The following is a 25093-nucleotide window of genomic DNA, read 5'->3' on the forward strand; positions in this document are numbered from 1 at the left end:
GTACTTTGATTGACTGCATGTACCTTGTGAAGTGAAAACAAGTGTTATTCTTTGACAGAATAATTTCATTTTGAGTCAGATTTCCAGTGTTTTGGTAAAGTTAGTGTGTGCAGAGAAAGATGTGTTCTGTTTTGAAATGAAGACTTAGTATATATTTAACAAAATGTATTTTTGAGAAGAAAGTTATCAATTTGGCCAATTGTGTTTTGTAGAGTCTGTGTTAAGAGTTTAGAAAAAGTATTTGAAGTATGGGTAAGCGCTTCTTAGCGATTGAAAAAAACTGTAATAGGTGGTAAAGACATGTACGAGTATTAATTAAGATGTTAGCCTAATATTTCACCTACCTGACCAAAAATGATAAGAACAAACATGAATGTTGTCAAGAATTTTGGCCTGGAAATCCTGGTTCAGTTTGGCCAACCACAAATGGCTTTTGTTCCTCAGACAGTTTTTGTCACTCTTTTGGCAGTCTATAGTACTCCAAATGTTTTTCAGTCTGACAGATTAGTACTGCCCAAAACATGACAATAATTGACAATTTTATGTGAGTTTTGTTTGGTTCAGTGCCGCAAATATGGCAGATTGATGACGCATCGTGAGAACACTCTATATACAGATAAACGGACACAAAATGGCATTGATGGCATCACCATTGTATTTACCCCTCTATATTTTCAACATTAATTTGCAATCTTTCAATAACTGATTAATTCACCCAAGGCACAGACACCTTATTACAGTTTTGTAAATCATTTCAGCCTTACATGTTACTACTTGTTGGTGAAAGCAGTTCTATTTCCATCAGATAATGCAATTCCAGCTTATAAATGTGTTTTTAGGAGCAAACAGGCGTGTGTGGTTTTTATATTAACTCTTTATTCAGATAGCCACACCTAGTACCTAATGCCTAATATACAACATTCACCGACTTCCAAAAAAAAAAAAAAAAGATTTATACAATTTACATCTCTCTGGAACTATTCATGTAAGACTAAATTAAAAAAAATTAAAACAGCTCCGCGCATCCCTCATGATGTGAACTTACATAATTAACGTTTCTGATTAGTGATTTGCAATGGAGCTTTCAATTTTAGTGTTGCAATAATATACAGGTAAGAAACGGGAAAAGGGAAAAGGAACGTTTTTTCATGATACTGGTGGAAACAGAACACTTGCAGGCACAGACGGAAGGGGGTCGGGGGGCGTACGGAATGCTTGACGGCAAGAGATCCCTGGCAACCTGAGCAGGTGTTTGGGGTGGTGTGGTCCTGGCCACATGCGGGGGGCCCGGGGTGGTCTAGAGTTGGGAGAAGGCTCACTTCCGGGGCTGGTGGATGTGCTGGTTGATGTGGTGGGCCGCAGGCATCTTCTGTACCCCAGGCACAGGTTTCTGATGGGCCACCTGGGCAGCAGCAGGGGTGAAGTCTTTATCCCCCTGCGAAGGACAACCAATTACAACACAGTTAATCAGAATATGTGAATCATATTAACAATTGAGGTCAAAAGTTTACATGTTAATTATTTTACCTAAATAAGAGGGATCATAAAAAATGCATGTTATTGTTTATTTAGTACGAACCTGAAAAAATAGTTTCACATTAAAGTTAAGAGAAAGTAGTTGTTATGGCATCAAACTTCCTTGACTATTACGCCGGAATGGGAATGTAGTTCCTAATCTTATCGGCCTAGAAAATCGCAGCTTTACATTTTCCGCCGTTATTAGTACACGATATAACTACAGAAGAGTCAAGTTTTAAATAGGACAAATATCGAAACTCGTTGTTAATAGGATTCAATGATCTATGCTAAGTTATTTTTATGTCTATTAACATGAAAGAAAAGCGGCACGCAGAAGCATCTAACATGCAGCCGTCGGATACCCAGTGAGGACAAAAATCCTATTGCGAGAAAGCAGCAGCAGCCGCAGACATTCTTCAACATCACTTTAATCTGTATGAGAGTCTTTCAGAGCAAATATGTGAAGCTTTTGAAGTAGATTACAGGGTGGACAGTCCAAGACAGTGTAACGAGCCAAGGCTGAGCACAAGCGTGGCATTTTCAGTTTACCAGCTTGCCAGAAGACAAAAAAGAGCCTCAGATGCGAGTATTTGGAGAGGAAATACTGCAGAAATTGTGTCACTTGAGCACTAGAAGCTATTTAGAACTCTTCAGAAGTAAAAGGAGCCCGATGTCCGAGTTAAAATGGCTCCATGTGCATTGCGGCATCCTCTAGGGTCACACAGTGATCTGACATGTTCACATCTATGACTATATAATAATATAGCAAAATCTCCCTCATACCGCTGCATGCTCAGCCTTGTAAGCACGCACAGATGGATGCATTATGTCACAGCCTTCAAACCACAATAAATCCTGAGAAGCGGCCAATCCCATGGCGGCGGAGCGGATTAAGGTCAGCTCGGGCTGGAAATGAGCAGAGTGGACTCTATGGGACAAGCTCTTCGACAAAACCCATACAGAGTCTCCAGCACATTGGACTGTTGACATCATCTCAATAAGTGATGCAAGACTAAAACGGCTTTTATCAGAGCAAACTATGCATGTCTGAGCTTTGGGCTAGGGTTTCAAAAGGCCAAGCTTGGGTGATTTTATGAGCAGCTATAAAATGAATTTGGTGCTGATTTTGATTGTATTTGAAAGTCGAGGTCAAAAGTTTACACCCCATTTCAGAATCTGCAAAATGTTAATTTTACCACAATAAGAGGAATCATACAAAATGCATGTTGTTTATTTAGTACTGAGCTGAATAAGATGTTTCACATAAAAGATGTTTATAAAAATGACTCCGTTCAAAAGTTTACATCCCCTTGATTGATTCTTCAGTTTTTTTACCTGAATGATCCACAGCTGTTTTTTGTTTGTTTGTTTTAGTGATAGTCTTTTGTTTGCCTGCTGCTCTTCAGAAAAATCCTTCAAGTCCCACAAATTCTTTGGTTTTCCATCATTTTTGTGTATTTGAACGATTCCAATAATGACTGAATGATTTTGAGATCCATCTTTTCACATTGAGGACGACTAGGGGACTCATATGCAACTATTACAGAAGGTCAATGATGCTCTAGTCTAGAAGGAAGCCATGCATTAAGAGCCAGGGGTGAAAACCTTTTAAGTTTGAAGATCAGGGTAAATTTAACTTATTTTGTCTTCTGGGAAACATACAAGTACCCTTCTGTATCCTCTGAAGGGCAGTACAAAATGAAAAATTATAATATTCAGCAGTGGTGGGCAAACTGGGCATAGATAATTTTTTAAAATCTAGATTAATCTCACTGTAATCTTGGAATTAATCTAGATTAAAATGGCTAATTTGAATTCTGCCGAAGGCATTCAGAATATGTGTGCTACCCAAATAATGACTAAAAGTAAGTCTTTGAGAACGGGTTTCTCAAGCCAGGTGGCGCATTAGACCAGGGGCTCATCTCCTTGCTTCCAAAATGTATCACAAACTGCTTGACTATACAAACTTGTGTAACCAACTATTCCTACACTGCATGTACTTCTGCGTAAAAGGCTGCGCGGCGTGCGCGTTGCAGTTAAATACACAGACGTGCACGGGCATGGATATCTGCGTGCATAGTCTTCCGTTAAACTGCGTTGTTTTTAGAAGCGTCAATTCAGTTGTTGCATATAGTTTAATGTCTTTATATCGGGATTATCAAAGTAAATTATAACTCACGCACGTGCCCCAGTAAAAGGGGTCTAGCGACGCCCCTGCCCTAAAGCAAACCCGGCGGCTTCATAGCTGCATCCATGTTAGCACGTCTAGTTTGATGTGGTGATTTCACAGTAGGCATAGACACAGGTTCGAAGACTCGTTCTTGCCCCCTACAGTGCAATTCGGCTAGGTAGCATAGACCCAACTCAACTTTGAGAATAGATTAACGGCGATATTTTTTTTATCGCCCGATAAGTGTCTCAAAATGTACACATCTCCATTCTGTTCAAAAGTTTTCACCCCCAGCTCTGGGTGAAATGCATGGGTTTTTCTTCTGGAGAATCAGTGAGCGTTTGAACTTTCTGTAATAGTTGCATATGAGTCCCTCAGTTGTCCTCAGTGTGAAAAGATGGATATCAAAATCATACAGTCATTGATGGAAAGGGTTCAAATACACAAAAATGCTGAAAAACCAAAGAATTAGTGGGACCTGACGGATTTTTCTGAAGAAGAGGGGGCAGTTTAACTGTTCAGGACAAACAAGGGACTCATGAACAACTATCACTGAACAAATAAAACGCTGTGGATCATTCAGGTAGCAACACAGTATTAAAAATGTGAATGTATGTAAACTTTTAAACTGCCAAACTGGTCATCTTTTATGTGAAATATCTTATTCAGGTCAGTACTAAATAAACAAAAACATGCATTTTGTTTGATCCCTCTTACAGAATTTTGGTAAAATAATTAACATTTTGAAAATTCTGTTGATGTTGACATTAACAGTATTTGTGGGGAAATGTTTGAATATGAATAAGATGTTGCTATGATGCATTCAAACAGAGTATAAACATTTGCATGAACAAAGCAAAACTGTTACAATGTAATCAATGCACATGTGTACCTACCTTAGTGACAACTCCTGAAACCACAACAGGTAGCTTTGGTGGGCTAAAGAAAAGATTGAGAGAAAAAAAGCCACAGTTACAAACAGAAAGCAACACATTTCAAACAAATGACAAAAACGTTTAAATATATGAGCTAGCTAATGAAGCATATGCAAAACAGATGACAAAGTGTTTATGAAGCGAACCATTTTCATGTCAAATAGCGAATGATTGTAAAAAAGCTTGTATATTAATCAGTCTCTGCGGGACCATTAATTTTTCCACAGGGAACATACGAAGGAGAACACAAACAACTCTGTATTCTGATAATGAATAACACCACTCATATTTTAGAGGAGGGAAAAATCCTTTCACGGATTTCAGCCAGATTTGGCTCAATAGTGCTGCCTTGTGTCCAGGCCAGAGACACCTTCAAACTGAATTTATTCAGAAGGTGAAGGCCAGAGTTTGCCAGTAAGATGAGTGAAACGAGATGAGGTTTCCAAACATATAAGCCAATTAAAAGCAAACGGTTCATAAGAGATCCAACACATGTGAATGTGAATTTAGACAGCAGCTGGTAAGATATACTTTTGCCTTAATAGTCTTTCATCTAAATCCTCCCCAACTACTTAATGTATTAATTTGCATTACAGATTTAAAATGTGAATGTATAACAAATCCCACTGTATTTCAGATTGACATTCTTGCATTACAGATTTCAATGTACTTGGATTTTGAATTTTACAGATCCACCTTATTTTTCAGCACGGAAGCAAACGTATGGGCGAGACTTTCGGTTCATTAGCTGCTACAGGGAAATAACGGGAAGAATTAAAAAGGTGCCGTAAACGGTAAAACTGTTTGCACTACATATCAGTGTGTTCATAATTAAGATAATACACTAAAATAATATGGCACCAATTTGCAAGATCAGGCAGGAAAACTAGCAGTTTTGTACAGCTAAAAATAGCTGGACGCAGATGAGACCGGAAACCAGACCCATCAAACTTACAAATGGCCACGCCCACTCTTATGGCAATCCATTGAAATCTTATGGCAAGCCCTATGAAATCCATTTTATTTTTTCCAAAATTCAGATTTTTTCCTTCCAAATTCCATTTTTTTCCTATTTTAATTTTTCTAGATTCTATTTTAGAGGTTAAATTAAAAATATTAAACAAAAAGCATTTCTAATTAATTGAAAACATGAAACGTAAACAAATTAACAGCAATTTATTAAAAGTTTAACAAGAAATAATTTAAGACCCTATGAAATAGATTTTTCAAATTCAGTTTTAGTTTAACTAAATTCTGTTTTCCATAAATTTTATGGATTCCATTTTAATGCTTTCATTTAATTTTAGTAATCAAAAGCATCTCTGATTATTATAATAATAATAAAAAAAATATTTTATTCTTTTTTCCCCCAGAAATATTGTGTTTTTACATTTTTCTGGTAAATAAATTCTAGTAAATATTTTAGTAAAAAAATTTGTCACAATTTCTTCAAGTTAAACCAAACTTTTATTTTGACGGGTTGCTGTGAAGACCTTTAAGTTTCTGTTTTCCAAAAACATACAGTAAATTCCATTTTTATGACTGGATTCCTCGATTCCGTCTGCGTTTTCAGCATTGCATAAATCATAGGGCCCTATAGTTATCTGATTACTCGATTAATCGTCAGAATAATCTACAGACTACTTGATTACTAAAATAATCGTTAGTAAAAGCCTACTAGACAAAACCAGTCATAACGGTAAACTTTTTGAAAATTTTCCGGTAAATAAATTCTAGTAAATATTTTCTTCTGGTAAATATTCTTTAAAAAAATTATGTTTTAATAATAATTTATTAGTATTAGTACTATCCTTACATTCAGTAAAAAAAAAAAAGTCAATTTCTTCAAGTTAAACCAAACTTTTTTTTTGACGGGTTGCTGTGAAGACCTTTAAGTTTTTGTTTGTATATATGATATGACATATATGAATGAATGCATTTGCGCCATTCATTCATACAGAGATGCGCAGAACATGCAGGATTCATATTTAAATAGTATTTTTGCAACTTCACGTTTTGATGAAAGTGTACTAACCTACTTTTTCCTAATTTATCCATCCAAAAATACACAGTAAATTCCATTTTTATGACTGGAGTTTGCAATTCTGTCCGTGTTTTCAGCATTGCATAAATCATAGGGTCCTATAGAAATCCGATTACTCAATTAATCGTCAGAATAATCTACAGATTACTTGATTACTAAAATAATTGTTAGTGAAAGCCCTACACAAAACCAGTCATAAGGGTAAACTTTTTGAAATTTTTCCAGTAAATAAATTCTAGTAAATATTTTCTTCTGGTAAATATTCTTAAAAAAAAAAAAAAGGTTTTAATAATAATTTACTAGTATTAGTACTATCCTTTCATTTAGTAAAAAAAATTGTCACAATTTCTTCAAGTTAAACCAAACTTTTATTTTGACAGGTTGCTGTGAGGACCTTTAAGTTTTTGTTTGTATATATGATATGAAAATAGTTTTTCTCAAAAGTAACGGTAAAATGCTCATGAAGTGACTCTCAGAGCAGTTCTAGAGATTATGTTGATGTATTCCAAACACAGCAAGCATGACACGCACTTCAGTATGAGTTTAGTAAATTCATACAGAGATGCGCAGAACATGCAGGATTCATATTTAAATAGTATTTTTTTCGGATTCACATTTTTATTTAAGTGTACTTACCTACTTTTTACCTAATTTATCCATCCAAAAATATATTAATTTTTGATATATAAATTCTGTTTTTATGAATAGATTCTGCGAAAATCATAGGGCCCTATAATTATCAGATTACTCGATTAATCGTCAGAATAATCTACAGATTATTCGATTACTAAAATAATTGTTATCGAAAGCCCTACACAAAACCAGTCATAAGGGTAAACTTTTTGAAATTCAGATTTATACAGCTAAAAAAGTTGAATAAATTAGCTTTTCATTGATGTATGGTTTGTTAGCATAGGACAATATTTAACGGAGATACAACTATTTGAAAATCTGTAATCTGAGGGTGCAAAAAAATTGAAATATTGAGAAAATCGCCTTTAAAGTTGTCCAAATTAAGTTCTTAGCAATGCATATCACTAATCAAAAGTTAGGTTTTGATATATTTACGAGATATAAATTATTATAGTTAAGACATATCAAGATATTGCACTGTAGTAACTATATCACGAAGTTCTAAAGATACAAAAAGGCTTTGTGACAAATTATCAGGGCTATTTATCAGCATCCACAAAAATACATATTTTATTATTTTATCAAACGCCAAGCTGACAGCAGTTTGTCGGCTGTATGAAATCAAAGTGTGAGGCCCGTGCTGATTAGCTGAAGGTCAACAGGCAGCATCATTATGGGCGCAGGAGCTTGAGTAAAATTGAGTTCAATCAGAGACCTGACGTGGCTGTCAGCAGATGCCCTCTACTTCACATAACCGCTGAAAGGAAGCGTCTTCTCCGTCCGGGCACGTATCTAATCGGATGCATGGCTGGAATGCTAATGCAGCAAATTAGCTACAGCGCTGATGGAAACATCATCATATAGATTTCACATTCTGCATGTGGGATCGACATTCACCGGGCCACCAATTACAGTGGGATTAGCATGATAATTATTCTTCTAATTGTAGCCTAACATGGTATACAATATCACTGATGAGTGAAACAAGATAATAAACAAGATACTGTCTAAATGGCTATTTGCGTATTAGTTAACATTAACCAGTAGGCCGCATGGCCCTGATGTCGCCTACTGAAAAGTAATTGCATTTTGGTATTCTAAACACAAAAAGTATTCACACTGCTTCATAAAACTGGACTATTTTAATGATGTCCTTATTACCTTTCAGGGCCTTGAATGTGTCAGTTACGTTGCTGTCTAAGCAGGGTCAGAAAGCTCTGGGATTTCATCAAAAAATATTCTAATTTGTGTTGCTTGATAAACAAAGGTCTTACAGGTTTGGAACGACATGAGAATGAGTAATCAATTACAGAATTTTCCTTTCTGAGTGAACTATCCCTTTAAATTTTTGAAGTCCTGGTCAATTTTCAAGGCCTGTATGTTCTTGTGGAAACTAGAGGGAGTAAACGGAGGGGTCTGACGCAAAACCAGGTGCTCCAGGCAGTGGGTAAGGTACAAAATGGCCTATAAAAATTCCCGAGGGACAGGGAATTTACCGCCACCATCTGAGCACAGAGCAGAAACATGGCTCCAGGCTTGTGGAAGCCGTCAGCCTCAGAAATGACTCTCATTCATTTTCCAAAGCTGAATCGTTTCCCTTAAAGCACTAAGTCAGAAGAGAAGGTCAAGAGTGATAATTGACCTTGACAAGAAAAATGGTCTTTTCGAAATAGAATTATAATGTCAAAGGGAAAGTTTGAAGAGTGGCCGATTTCCAGTAGCCCCTGTCAAATACTACAGCATCCGTACTACATTACACGACCGCTCGCACGCTGCAGGAAACAGAGCTGTAAAAGCAGACAATTAAATTGTTATCGCAGCGTGAGACACATCCTGATGTCTCAACATACGTGAGACTGAACATAAATGAGAGCATTGCGAGAAAGGGCTTCGTCTCTAATGCTGTGAAATCCAGAATATGTCAGAAGTTTGTGGCTTTCATCTTACTGAGAAGCCTAGGAAACTCCAAAGATAGTTCAAGACAGCGAACGAGAGAGAGAGGGAGAGAGAGAGAGAGAGAGAGAGACTTGCCGAAGGGATAATCTCACTTTGAGGCATAACAGTGCCGCTCAACCTGTCTCATAGCTTCCTATCTTTTAAAAGAGACAGCTGTATAATCTCAGATTAAATGGATGCTATATTTTCTAAGGGCAAAAATCTTACAAAGCCCTGTTTTAACAGTAAGAAAATGTGAGATTTTGGGATCAAAAGCCAAGTTATTGAAATCGCTGTGAACGAATTCAAAAACCAAGCAGGATTATATTTCTAAACTGATATAGCTTGTTTAGAATTTGCTGAATGGAAAAAGATGAGAGCATACTGACTGATAAGATAAATGTTATCTACACTACCAGTCAAAAGTTTTTGAACAGTAGGATTTTTTTTTTTTTTATAGGAGTATCTTCTGCTTACCAAGCCTGCATTTATTTGATCCAAAGTACAGCAAAAACAATAAAATATTTTTACTATTTAAAACAACGGTTTTCTATTTGAATATAATTTAATAAAATATACTTTATCCCTGCTCAAAAAACATATTATTATTCTGAGTAGAAGTTTTTTCAGGTTTCTTTGATGAACAGAAAAGAAGAACAGCATTTATCTGAAATATAAATGTCTTTATCATCACTTTTGATCAGTTTAAAGCATCCATGCTAAATAAAAAGTAAAATTTCTATAATTTCTTCCCTTAAAATTATTTTTATTTTAGATAATTGTTGATCTTTGGATCTTTCTATTCTTCAAAGAATCTTGGAAAAATAAAATCAACCGTTTTAAATACTGATGAAAATACTACTACTACTACTACTACTACTACTAAATGTTTCCTGAACAGCAAACAGCATATTAGAAGGATCATGTGACACTAAAGACTGGAGTAGTGAAAGCTGAAAATGAAGATTTGATCACAGGAATAAATTACATTTTAAAAATATATTTAAATAGAAAGCAGTTATTTTAAATAGTAAAAATATTTCACACTATTACAGATTTTGCTGTATTTTGGATCAAATAAATGCAGGCTTTCTGAGCAGAAGAGACTTCTTTATAAATAAGAAAATTAAAAATCTCACAGTCCAAAAACATTTGACTGGTAGTGTATATATTTCCCTCTTTTGGAGAGCATTCAAAGCTTATGATTTTTGGGGGATATAATTATTAACCCCAACACCTTTCTTTGTGTTCAGATTAAGAGTTATCATACATAAAATGTTAATCAGGTGCATGTTTCACTCAAATTCCTTGTTTCAGCAATGCAATTCCCCACCTGAGGGTGGCAGCAGTGTGCTTATTTTTAAATGAAGAAACCAGGCCAGAGATGTTTTAAGTCCTAAATGGGGTCTAATTTTGGTAAATTCATTGATGGAAAAACACAAGATGAATAGATTACAAGGTTAATATCAAGGTCAAGAAACCACTATCAGCCACAACCAAAAAACACATTTAAAAAGCATTTAAGTGTTCAGATCTTAAATGTTTACTAAGAGATCCTTCTATTATCTATTGAAACCCACAATAATGTTTAAAATATCAGTAAGCTGTATATATAGAAAGTTAAGACACCTTAGAGAAATGTCAGACAACCCAAGAACTACACCTCAGACTCTACAGGCCTCAATTAACAGGTTATATGATCAAGTTAATGATCAATACCATTAGAATAGAATATAGGACAAAAATGGCATGTTTAGAAGGCTTGGCAGAAGAAAGTCTCTGTCCGACAGCTAAAGTTGGGCCAAAACTGGGTCATGCAACAGGACAATGATTGGGTCATCCAAAGGACACCAGCAAATCTACAACAGAATGGCTGAAAAGAAAAGAATCAAGGTGTTGCAATAGCCCAGTCAAAGTCCAGAGCTCATCCTGACCCAAATGCTGTGGTAAGAGCTGTGCATAAGCAAATGCCCACAAACCTCAATAAACTAGAGCAACGTTGAAAAGAAGAGTGATCCACAATTCCTTCAGAACAATATTAAAGACTAATAAAGTCACGCAGAAAACGAATGCTTCAAGTTATTGGTGCTAAAAGTGGATCTACAGATAACTGACTCATAGGGTGTCCTAACTTGTCACATGTGGCCTTTTCCTCTTGGCTGTATACCTTATGTAAATAATGACACTGTGTGATATGTCATGTGATGATGTTTATCTGAGGATTTATTTTCCAAATTTTAAGACCTGTCAAGGATCAGATATTTTTTTACGTCCTGATAGAGAAAACCATGGAATTCAATATGGGTGTCCTAACTTTTTCACATTTCGTACAAGTTTCGGTAGTGACATCTTTGTTTTTTGGGTGTTTTCCCATTAAATTGTCCCTACTTCCACAGTCATGACTGAAACATCATATTTGTATCAGTAGTGACAAAAGGTAACACATAATCCTTTATTTTGGGGGAAATAAACAAAATTTTAGTATAGTTTTTTTTTTTTGTATTTTAATACGTTTTAGCAGTATTTTAGTATGCAAGTTAAAATTCGCTACCAAAAATGTTCTGTCACAAACGAAACATGGGATGTTTTGTCAAAAATAAAGTGTATTAAATTATCAACTAAGATGTTAGGATAGTTTTTGGTTCAGTGTATATTTAAACTAATGAATTCTTAAGTTGTAAATAAGTATGATCAACTTTTTGCATTTTTCAAAGGAAAAAAAATGGATTCAAAATACAACAAATCTCATAAGTCACACTTGAAATATTTTTACAATTGCAATTGTTATTGATTTACCTCTCAAAACTTTTTATAATAAAGAAAACAATATATATTTTCAATGTAGACTTAAGCAAAATCTTAATAGGTCAATTTAACCCTTCTAATTAGGATGTTTTAGTAGTGACAAAATTGGGGAGAGGACAAATATTTAAAAACTTATTGAAAATACAATATGGGAATTAACTCCACAATTATTAGTAATGTGTACCTTGAATATTATACAATTTGCATATATACAAAATCTGTGGAAAAATATTTTTTTTCAAGACATTTCCAATATATATAGAATATCGCTTTGTCAGAGGGAGGAACCCCCCTAGAGTCTAATAGAGATCGTGTGTATGAAGAGAGTGAGCTGGTATGTTACAAGCAAGCTCAGCTTCGGGAGCAAAGTCGATTGCTGCAATTAACAAGTCGGCACAGACGCTCACAACTTGCTGTCGTCATGGCAACCATGTGGCATAGCTTTTATTTACTGATGAGCTAAATCGGGAGGAAACAGCAAAAACCTCTCGCCTGGAGCTGAGGGAATAAACCGTGCAAACGAAGCAAAATTGGACTGGACCTCAAGCTCCATGCTTATCCTCTGCAGCAAACAAGACAGAGTCTCAACATCAACAGAATATAAACACAGAGGTGGACAGAGGAAAGCTTCTTTATGCTTTTTCCATTTTATGCACCAATTTGGTACCCTGGAAATCCAGAGGTCTCGCGAGAGCACAATTTGAATTGTCTCTGCAAGACACTCTGGCATCGAGCAATGATGCAGGTTACTGCAATACGTAAGCAATTGTGGGAACCAATCAAATCGGTGTATCTGATGTAGGCGGGCCAGAGGCGAGCTAAACTGATGATGACAGCACTGCGACGTCCGAATCATATAGTAAACTTTGAAAGATCGCTGGCGCTACAGATGAACAACAAGTTGTTTGAAACGGCTTTGGCCGCTACAATGAACGAGTTAGACTTGAATTTCCATATAAAAGAGGAACAGAAAACCGAAAACTCGAATCGTTCCTCTGCAAGAAGGACGTTTTTGCTGTTTTGCCGACTGGATACGGCAAGAGTTTAATCTATCAGTTCACGAGTTCAGCTTACATATAATTAGCCGGAGAGTAGTAGTGCATGTTTGGTGTGCTGTCCGGTGAAGGGCTCCGAACTCGGGAGTGGCCCGAACCCAGAGTACGTTACCCCCCGATAGGAGTAGCGAGAACTCGGAGTGATGAGATGGGGTGGTGGAGGTTTACTGATAAACCATCGAGTGAATTGAGGTGAGTCAGCTGTATTTAATTCTATGGCGCTGATTGACTTGTGATGTTTACGCTAAGCATCTGACGCGCTTCTCCCGAACTTTGTTAATGAAACATCATTTAGCTCTGCTGGTAGCTAAGCGTGTATTGTTGTGATTGGTCGTGGCGTTATCCAATTGCGTGCAGTTAGAGTTTCAAATGCATGCTTGGTGCCGCCCCTCGAGTTAGGCAGTTTTCATTGCTCGATCCCAGACCCATAATCTTAGGCTACGTTTACATTAATCCGGATACATTTGAAAACGGAGTTTTTATTTTAAAACGCTCTCCGTCCACACTAGCGTTTCCAAGCGTTTTCCAAAAGTTTCTCATCCACACTGAAACGTAGGAAAACAGCAAATTCGCCTTACTGCGCATGCGTAAAGCCTCCAAACTTATACAGACGTAATAAGTTTTCACGCAATTCTTCTGGCGGGATAATTTACGGAAATATCTCATTATCCACTGACGCGTCTATATATCACGCTCATTCATATTTTATCTGAAAAGCAGTTGTCGTCATGTTTTGCAGGACAGCAACTGAGTAAATTTTCCGTCATCATTTTAGGACTGTAATTTGAAGAGTGTACAAGGTAAATCTCTTTAGCAGCAGTGTGTGAATAGCACAGGCACAATTACTGGTGTAAACATAGATATCTATTGGTACAATATGCGTCACATGACTATAAATATGCGTCATCGTTTTCAAAAGCCTCCGTTTTCACAGTCCACACTACAACGTGAAAACGGCGTTTTCTAATTTATCCACTTTGGCCGGAGTTTTTAGAAATAATCGTTTTCTGTGATAAAAACGGGGTTTTCGTGTAAATGAGAGGCCAAACCGCAGGGAAATATCTGCGTTTTCCCTTCGTGTAAACGGGGCCTTAATAGATTAGGGTCTGGATTTTTCCAGGCTACCAATTTGGGTGTAAACAGTATAGTAAAATATGGAAGAGAAGAAAGTGTAAAAAGTCGAGTTTTTAGTTTCTTTGCATACAAAAAGTATTCTCATAGCTTCATATAATTCACATGGACTATTTTAATAATGTTCTTGCTACCTTTCTGGGCCTTGAACGTGTCAGTTGCATTGCTGTCTATGTACGGTCAGAAAGCACTTGGATTTCATTAAAATACCTTCATTTGTGTTCGATGAACGAAGGTTTTATGGTTTTGGAACGACATGAGTGTAAGTAACTAATGACAGATGTGGCGAGGCGTCTGCCCGCCCCCCTAATTTTCATCACCACCCCGTCCCGTATTCGCCGCCCTTCTCCAGGCTCCCGACGGGAGTGGGTGTGTAGGGGAGAGGAGGGGCGTGTAATCGGCTCGGGCTGGCGGCGTGTGATGGGGACACCTGATGTAAATGAAGCCTCATCACCGCCGCTGTTTAAATCCCGAGCGCGCCTCTCCTCGAGAGACCGGTCTCTTTCCCCCGTGCATGCACGCTGGTGTCCTCGCGGGTCCAGGAGGGGGTGAAGAGGGAATCCCGCGCCACAAGAGTTTGGAGAGCCGCCGGACCCGCGGTCCGGTTGAGGCCGCCAGAAGCCGCCGCCCCAGCGCCGGACAGCTCGAGAGGGATGAGCCTGCCGGAGATGCCGCCGCCCTAGCACCCCGGCGCTAGTATGGAAAGCGCCCGCGGCCGCCGGACTCCGCCCCTCTCCTGGACCCTTCCCCTCTGAACACTACCGTTCCGTCACGCTGCCCCAGCACCCGAGGACACCAGACTCCCCTTTTATTTTGGACACTGTTTTACTTTATGGACTCACTTTCCCTTATTTTCTGTTTAATAAAAGCCTCTCCGAGGCCTGACGCCACACCCACTGTGTCTGTCGTTTGCCCCTCCCGCCACAGTGGTGGAGAATGCGGGCAAGGCGGGGCTTAGACAGCACAGTGGGCAACACCTGATGACGTCATCCCCTCTCGCTCGCCAAAGCTCGTGAAGACCCGGACGGGGACGGAGAACTACGGAGACGGCCTCCCAGCCGCAAGAAGGGTAAGTGATGTTTCAGTTAGTCACTTATCCTGCGGTTGGTTGAGGCTGTCGACTAATACCGGTTTTTCTGTCCCTGTTCCGGTACGCGGCGAGAGGGAGCGTTGCCTTGGAGAGGAATCCCCGCCCACTCCGACCGCTGGAGCCTGGATGAGGAAGGTAGCACTCCTGCGTGGGCGGCGACCTTAGGACGGGGATGTCGCTTGGGGGGGGGAATGTGGCGAGGCGTCTGCCCGCCCCCCTAATTTTCATCACCACCCCGTCCCGTATTCGCCGCCCTTCTCCAGGCTCCCGACGGGAGTGGGTGTGTAGGGGAGAGGAGGGGCGTGTAATCGGCTCGGGCTGGCGGCGTGTGATGGGGACACCTGATGTAAATGAAGCCTCATCACCGCCGCTGTTTAAATCCCGAGCGCGCCTCTCCTCGAGAGACCGGTCTCTTTCCCCCGTGCATGCACGCTGGTGTCCTCGCGGGTCCAGGAGGGGGTGAAGAGGGAATCCCGCGCCACAAGAGTTTGGAGAGCCGCCGGACCCGCGGTCCGGTTGAGGCCGCCAGAAGCCGCCGCCCCAGCGCCGGACAGCTCGAGAGGGATGAGCCTGCCGGAGATGCCGCCGCCCTAGCACCCCGGCGCTAGTATGGAAAGCGCCCGCGGCCGCCGGACTCCGCCCCTCTCCTGGACCCTTCCCCTCTGAACACTACCGTTCCGTCACGCTGCCCCAGCACCCGAGGACACCAGACTCCCCTTTTATTTTGGACACTGTTTTACTTTATGGACTCACTTTCCCTTATTTTCTGTTTAATAAAAGCCTCTCCGAGGCCTGACGCCACACCCACTGTGTCTGTCGTTTGCCCCTCCCGCCACACAGAATATAAACACGGGTAAACGAAGAAAAGCATCTGCTTTTGTTCCATTTCGTGCACCAGTTTTGGTGTGAACAGTGTAGTAAAATACATAAACCAGAGCTCATAGTACACTCCTACTGGCAACTGAAAATGAACCAAACATTTAATAAACTAAGCTGAAACGACATGAGCAGCAGTTTGTTAATGAGCGGTGTTACAATTCTGCTGAGCTTTCTGTGTGGCCTGATGACAGGTTAGAAAAACCACACACAGGTGGCCACGATATAAAAGCGCAGTCTGATGAATGGCTTGCTATAATTACTGTTATCCGATTAAAAAGCCCTTCTTTTCTGAAATTAACTGAGGTATGGGGTAAAACGGCATCGGTATCTGTTCCTTATGATTGTACAACAGTTTGCAGTAGTGAAACTAAACCTGGAGGTTTTTCCTAAATTATAAATTCACGTTCCTGCCAAAACGGGAACTAAAATAGTCACAATTATGAGAGACTTTAAGATCCAGTTGTGGAAAAAGGTGGATAATGCACAAAAGATCTTTTTCTTAAAGCCACTAGGCGAATCTGGACTTTAGTTATGCAGCTCCATGTGTGGTTTGACTGACAGGCGGAACATTTGAAAAGTAACTTCTGTGGTAATGAGATAACATATAGCATGCCGAATTTTTTCCGATACAGCAGTGAGGCAAATTTAAGCAGATTAGCTGAAACAACACACCAAGAGGCCATTATTCCAATAGCGTCAGCACACTTCGCTAAACAGCGCAGAGAGGGAAAATAGCATGGAAATAATTGTCATCAAACTGTCAATTTTATTGTGCTTTTTTTCGTGTTGCTTTATTAAAAGTCAGCACCTCATCCCAATTTTCACCATCGCTTCATCCGCAGAGAAATGGAGGGAGTGGGATGCGCTTTAGCAGGGGCTGAAATGTGGTGTTGTTTCCCCCAGCGCAGTGGATGAAGTTGCTGTAAAGTGGCCAGAAATTGACTGCAGTGTGCGAGAATCGTTGCAAGCCAGCCTATGAGCTTCTAGAGAAGCAGCTTCTGCTCCAGGGTTCAGCTAATGACCTGAATCTGCCTGCCAGTTATCAGCAATCACACTCCATGTGTTACACACACTCTTAGTGTCTAATGAAAACTGTTTACAACATCTAAACCGCTGACATACTGAGACGCCCTAATATATTCTGACTAATTAGTTCAATAAAAACAAACAAATGCTCTAATAAAGCTTTGAAAAACTTTCTTAAAATGTAATCTCATATTTCAGCCTTTAAATAATGAAAAGGGTTAAGTCAAAAGGATAACTGATTAATAAATGATTATAAGTATTTTATCTGGTCCATAAATAATTCTAGATACCTTATTCGAATTGTTTAAATGTGTGGAATCCACATAAGCTTGTTTTTCATCAACCGGTCAAAATTTACAGCAGGGCATGCAAATTCAGTTAGTTTTTTGACCAGACAAAAACTGCACACAGGCTGAATGTAAATGTAACTCTCTGTAAATCCACTCTCTGGCACTAGGTGGTGCTTATGGAACAGCAGAATTAGCACTCCTTTAAAACCTCCCAGCTTTACGCCATGTTTTCACACAAAACAAAACTACTCTGTATGGAAGCCCGTTTCCGCCACTGAATTAATTTTTTTTTTTTATTTTAAAAATGTTTTCTCACAATTCTGACTTTTCTCACAATTGCGAGTTTACATCTCACGATTTTGACTTTTTTCTCTAAGAAATTAAGTCAGAATCACATGATAACTCGCAATAAACTCACAATTCTGACTTTTTTTCCTCAGAATTGTGAGTTTATTCTGCAAATCTGACTTTATAACACGCAATTGGGAGTTATTAAGTCAGAATTGTGAGATAAAAGCTTGTAATTCTGACTTGTGAGTTTATATTACGCAATTGTGAGGTTGTCACGCAATTCTGACTTTATGACTCACAATTATGAGTTAGCATGCAATTTGACTTCAAACCTCGCAACTGAATCACATGATAACTCGCAATAAACTTAAACTTCTTTTTTCTGAGAATTGCGAGTTTATTCTGCAATTCTGACTTTATAACTCACAGTTGTGAGTTTATATCACACAATTCTGAGAAAAAAGTCAGAATTGTGAGTGTGTATCACACAAGTTTGACTTAACTTGAAATTTGCGAGTTTATATCTCGCAATTCTGACAATAACTCTCAATTGCGTGTTCACAATTCTGAGGAAAAAAGTCAGAATAGTGAGAAGTCCCCCAGTGGCGGAAACTGGCCTCCATAACTCTGCGTGCTGTGTGCATGTATCACAGTAACGTAAAACAGTTTTAATCATAAATTAAATAATAACATGAAACCGTAATGCTAACCAAGGGGGAATTTTATTATGATTTATCATCAAACCGGTATTCGTTTTATCCCTACAAAGCACGCAAAAGTGGCATAACCGTTTAATGAATTCACCCTTGTGTCTGCTATTACCGCAAACAAATCAGTCTAAGCCACTGGAGCAACCACCTTGCTGTGTACCAGTGAGAAAGCCTGAGGTATACTTTTTCCGTCTAACTCACAGCCAAGTATATGCTGCTTTCAAAGTATGCTTAACCATGGATGAGTGTGGATGGATGAGTTTAACACGCACAGTGAATTCTACACTCAACACACCTAATGAAAATTACGTCAGGTGGATAGTACATGAATCATAGCAGACCGCAGACAACCAAAGTATACTCTGGGCTTGAGCTGTATGTGGATTGGATAGGAAAGATGGCGGAGGTTCCTGCGTCACAAGGCGGACACATCAAGGATTGACCTCACCAGCACAGCACATCACATTAGCGTCTCAGACCCATTCCATTTTGGCCTCCGATCCATCTGAGAATACCAAATTACATTTGACAGGTGGTCCCCAGACAGTGCCACTTGACTTGCTGCGACAAATGTGCAATTTTTCCATCAGAAGCCACCTGCTTACAGGCCATCTCTCTGAGAGCAAAGCGAACATGGAGGAAGAGTGACATCGAAGAGAGTGTGTGAGTGCACGTCTGGCACATTCAGCTACTGGACACACTTAAAAATGTATTAATATCTATAAAAGAAGATGAAATACAGAGCAGAAACACTTGAATCATACTGAACCTCAATTCTGAGATGAAGTTCTCACTCCAGAGTTGCTCATAAAAGTTCAATGATCCGTAGCCATGGTAGGCATTAGACTTCATCCTGATCTCACTGAAAACATCTGTGAATTTGTTTATAGGTGTGTATGGGAGTATTGTGAAGGAGTAATGTTTCGCCAAACAAAACCAACCCAGACGAAGGAAATCGAGTGCAAGATGACTCAGGCATATGACTTCTGTCAATTGTTCAGTTTTGGCTTCTTATACCTGGTTTTGTGCATTGGCCTTGTACAACTACTGAACTATTTCTCTCATTCCAGCCTTCTGAAACGAGACAGGGTCACAGAGGTCCTAATTTAATTCCACAGCACTTTCTGAGACAAAAAGTTTCAGTCTCTCTCCGTTTCTATTTGCAACTATTGTCTTGCATTTTGTCTATGTCTGGCACATTATTGTGACAAATTCCTTTTCTTTTGACTAAATGCGTGTCAGACGTCTTTAATGGCAGACACGCTATTCAGCATTCAACATAATGACTCATTTTTGCTGATGGATGATTGTGTTTAGTCCCCCACATGCATATATTGAGGGCCACAAGTACCATTGTGGATCAGATGCGAAAATGTTTCCTTGGTTGGTCTTATCCTTATCCTTGGTATTATCTATATCACTTCTAAAATTAGTGATTTTGTTTTTCTAGCAGCCCTTAATATTAACATTATTATTACCTCTGAGCTGTTCATGTCCTTTGATTTGGAATTATGAGTTTCTACTGGAACACTATAATGCCAAAATGAAACTGTGCAATTTGAGTAATCAGTTTCCATGTATCTTTTTTTTGCAAACGCCTTATTAATAAACTTACATTAGTCAGTTTTTATTTCTGTGCTTTTGTCAGATTCATGTCAGATTATTCTTGCATCATTTCAACATTATCAGTCGATTTAAGAATTATTAAACAGAAATATTACTAACAAATTTCACTAATAAAGCTGCTGCCACTTTAATTGTTTCTGCATGACACTACAGTAGTCAGAAGATACAAGTCAGAGCAGATTTTGAGTTTGCAAGTTGTAATTATGAGTTCTACGAGGACGTGAATTTTGATATGGTGTGGATACACAACTTTTGCTCAGTTAGTGACTGAAAACATTTTATATGAAAAGAATGTTTAGGAAAACATTTCAGGAATTTTCTCCATATGATGGACTTCGACAGTGCCCACGAGTTTGAACTTCCAAAATGCAGTTTAAATACAGCTTCAAAGGGGTCTAAATGATGCCAGTCAAGGAACAACAGTCTTATCTAGTGAACGATCTGCCAATGTTTATACACTTTTTAAATCTCAAATGCTTGTCTTGTCTAGCATCTTTATGCGTACTCTGTGCACTCTGGTTCAAAACAGTTGAAAAACTCCCATCTCATTTTCTCCTCCAACTTCAGACTCCTGCTGCAGAAGCACCAACCAAGTGTTTACAAAGTGAACATGCACAGAAGATTAAACACCTTTTACAAAAAAAGGTAAAACAGCGATGTAGGGCGATTTTGAAGTTGGAGGAGAAAAGGAGACAGGATTTTTTCAACATACACTAACTGTCTTAAACCGGAGTTCACAGAGTATGCACAAATACATTAGAAAATGACCAATCATTTTACTAGATACGATTCTTATTCCTCAGCTGGGATCATTTAGAGCCTTTTGAAGCTCCTTTACACTGCATTTTGGACGTTCAAACTTGCAGGCCCCGTTGAAGTCCACTATATGGAGAAAACTCCTGGAATGTTTTCCTCAAAAAACATAATTTCCTTACATAAGGGAACAACATGAACAACTTGGATGACAAGAGGGTGAGTAAATTATCTGAAAAATTTTTGTTCTGGAAGTGAACGAATCCTTTAATCAGCCAAGCTGGCAAAATAACTGGCCTATAACATATTATTAGTCTATAAACACACCAGAGAAAGACTGAACTAACTGATACGAACCAACCACTATAATAACCATGCAAAGAATCTTATTGGTGTCAACAACTAAAACAAGCTTTGGAAAAACATCTGAGCACAAAGAGACTACACAGGAAAATGGCAAGTTTCCTTTTGGCTCGCCAGCGGTGCGGGAAAATGCCAAACCTAATAACGTGGGTGGACGGATCACATTCTAACATCGCGGTGCGTTTCTTAGGCACTGAAACCACGTTTTAACCTCTTTCCTGAAATGTCCACTCGTGAACAGCTGCCATGTTTCAGAAGGGAAGCCAAAGAGATATTAAAAGCAGCTGTAAGCTTGTTCAGGAATGATACACCTCGTAGGATTTCCTGCAGCAGGTTGAGTGAGCTGATAAGGGCTCGCTTGCAGACCCGCTGTAACAGGGCGGCCGATCAGTCATCAGTTACCGGGAAGGAGGAGACTGCTAACAAAGCAATAAAGCCTGTCGGAATCAGCAGTCAAACCCTGTGAACACACCTCAGCAGCGCTGAAAACAGGTCAGCTACTACAACACAAAAGAGGAAATCTGAGGACTGCAAAACTTTTGCACTGCTCATATGCACTTGCGCAACTAACAGCTTCCTAGCAACAAGCAAAAAACTGAATGAAGCTATTTACTCTAAACTTAACCACAATGAAGAAAAAGGAAAAGGAACAGTAACATGTGGCGATATCCGGCTGTTGCCACATTTTCCTGACACACCCAAGATTGTTACGTTTAGTTTGCAAGCAAAAATGATCGTCATGTGCTCACCAATCCAGAAATCTGCCATATTCACCTTCACTTAGTCATCCAGAGACAGATGGGCACTAACAGTGATTCCATCATCATATTAAATATTCTAGATAAATGTGGGCGCTTCACAAACACAGAGCAGAGGGAGTCTAAGCTAAGAAAAACATTGCTTGTTTTAGCAGAAACCTCTCCACGTGTTTGCAGTCGTATGGGAATTGCACACCTGCGTCACTGATCAAATGTTCAACTCAGACTCAATGTCAAACTAAGGCTTTACAGGCTTTTTTAGTGTTGTGTAGAATTTCGAAGTAGGGCTGCATTATAAATCAGATTCAAAAATGAAAATGACTTTTTTTTTTATACGCCAGCAGCTCACGATCTGCTGTTTTCAGTGTTTTAGAGTGCCTCAGTTCAGAAAAAAAACACCACCACATTTTAATGGAAATGTTTATGAGGAAAACTGAAAAAAATCTATTTTGACAGCAATCAATCACAGTTTAATGTTATTATTCAAAATATCCATATCCTTCTTATCAAGCTGCTTTTCTTGATAAGAAGCTGGTTAATGCTGGAAATAGTTTAGCTGCAAGGTTTTAAAAGGTAGAGCGCAAGTTAACAAAACAAAAAGTACAAACATGAGTGCAGAGACACTAGAGAGTTATGAACTGGATACATGCAAACTGAAACTTATTTGTGAGCATGTTAGGATAGGACAATATTTGGCCGAGATACAGGTATTTGAAAATATGGAATCTGAGGGTACTAAAAACAAAACAAAAAAAGTAAATATTGAGAACATCACTTTTAAAGTTGTTCAAATTAAATTCTTAGCAATGCATATTACTAATTAAAAATTAAGTTTTGATATATTTACAGTAGGAAATGTACAAGATATCTTCATCGAACATAGATAAAAATAGATCATTTTGATTCATAAGATATAGCTACAAAAATACCTGTGCTACTTGTGACTGGTTTTGTGGTGCAAGGTCACATTTTGATTTTTATTCTCTATTGGAAAGCATAATTATAAGACTTATGAGCTTGGAATCTCTTCAAGGTTACTTCAGAACTTAAATTAATGAATAAAAACAAATCATGAGTCAAGCCTATAGCTAAAAATATAGATGACCACCATGTGCTTCACTAGAAAAACAGTCGGTGAAGAGTATGGTCTGTATGGAAAGAACTGGATTTTATATGCACCCTGCAGAAATGTGAAGGTCAGCATACTTACGGCTCAGTCTCATATTCTTTACTGTCTTTGTCATTCTTCTTGTCTGGCACCTCATTTGCAGACTGGTGCTTCTGAACTATCCTCATGCCTCCTGCTTTCACTGCCATGGATAAACACAAACAGTTTAGAGTTATTGACTTGACAATGGTGGTAGATGAAATCGCATTTATCATATAATGTCATCAAATGCCATAAATCACAAGTGGCCGTTTTAATGTGTAACCTCATGCTATCTTTTTTCCCTTGGCCTACTTTTAGGGCCATTACACGCATGTTGTTATCTGCTTTCTTGTGTACTTTACACCGCACTGATAGATATGCTGACGGAGTGAAACGCAATGCAAAATCACACATTTACAATATAAGAAAGGAAAAATATTTGGAGGAAAATCTGTCATGTCACGTAATCAAACAAGGTTGATATTTAACATACACTAACATTTGTCTCTTTGAGACAAATGACTATACTTGAAAAGTGTTTACAAGCTGCATTACATCAGCTAAATCCTGCAAAAGGGAAATTCCATAAAAGTATGCCTTTCACGTCCCCTGTGAGCATTTGTGTAAACAACGAAGAGCTGACGCCTACTTTGACTATGTTATTATAGATATTTCTCTTGACGTGTCAACCAAATCCAGTAACTTTATTCTATTTTTGCTTTTTTGTCCATTCCAGCCCTGTCTTTCCAACTTATTTCATTATATGCACATCCATCTGTATCTATATATAAAACTTTAATTGCACCCCATTTGTCAATCCTGTTATTATCATAAGTAACATATATGTTACACTAACTTCACCCCTTCAAAACGAAAAAGCAATAAAAGTATATTTTTTCTTTATTTAATATTTGGTTAGGTTTGCCATATTAAATACTCAACCCTGTTACCATGATTTTGCACAGTAAGCAAACAGCATTAAGCAGTGGTTATAGCAGAAATAAATCAGAATTAAATTACTTTTCTACAAAAACACCTATAAGTGTCTGAATCTGAGCACATGGTTAATACAGCCATCAATCCTGTCATTTTCAAAGCTATATCTATATCGCAACAAATTTATTTAACCTGGGATGGCACAATGCATTTTATTAACATTATTATATAAGAGATCCAATGCAGTGACGAAAATCTACAGTACAGCACTTTATAAATCACATTTTCCAAAGGAAAAAGGCGCCCATTGGTGGATTGATCCACTGCACTTCCCAGCAGAAAAACAACAACAGCAGAAGCAGTATAGCACAGACACATTACCAGCAGGAAGATGTCCAGCTTTGGTCTCGGTTTTCTCTTTGGGCGGCGATGACATGGTTGCTGTCAAGCGCTTCTTCCAAAGAGTTGCTTCGTTGTCTTCAAAATTAAAACAATCCTTCAGTTTCCTGGCTGAAAAATAACGCACACTTACAGTCGACTTCGTCAACGTGGCCTTTTCCTGCCCATTGTTTGGCAACGGTACGTGATGACGCCGTGCTCGGCTCCAACCAATAGGAGCGTTTATTGCGAAAGGACGTTCCTCCTCTTTGCTATGGAAAGTCTTAAGGAACATACGAGGGGAATAAGAAATTCAAACCTGAATGCATTTGTAGAAAACCTGTGTAACTTTTATTAATTATTTTTACTAGCCCACTCATGGCCTATTTTAGAAACAAGTGATAGAGAGAGGGAAGAAAATATCTTATATAAGGCATAGATAAATCTTAACAACAAAGCCCATAAATAAATCTACAGTGCAATATTATGTTTAATTTAATTAATTAATTAATATTTATGGACAGTTATTACTCACATGAGATGATAAAATAAATCCTTCACCTTTCACATTGCTTATAATTTACCCGGGGTTAACAATTAATCCTGGATATTCACAA

General features: G+C 38.5%; 1 protein-coding gene across 1 annotated transcript; it reads right to left on the minus strand.

The window, feature by feature from the left end:
- Window positions 1-526: 526 nt before the first annotated feature.
- dap (death-associated protein) lies at window positions 527-24665 on the minus strand. The gene is made up of 4 exons (XM_073830964.1): window positions 24480-24665; window positions 23223-23322; window positions 4585-4627; window positions 527-1435 (listed from the first exon to the last, which is right to left on the minus strand). The coding sequence occupies exons 1-4, from the start codon at window positions 24532-24534 to the stop codon at window positions 1316-1318; spliced, it is 318 nt and encodes a 105-aa protein (XP_073687065.1). The 5' UTR covers window positions 24535-24665; the 3' UTR covers window positions 527-1315.
- Between the last annotated feature and the right edge of the window lie 428 nt (window positions 24666-25093).

Source organism: Garra rufa, chromosome 24, assembly GCF_049309525.1.
Source record: "Garra rufa chromosome 24, GarRuf1.0, whole genome shotgun sequence".
Taxonomy (NCBI): domain Eukaryota; kingdom Metazoa; phylum Chordata; class Actinopteri; order Cypriniformes; family Cyprinidae; genus Garra; species Garra rufa.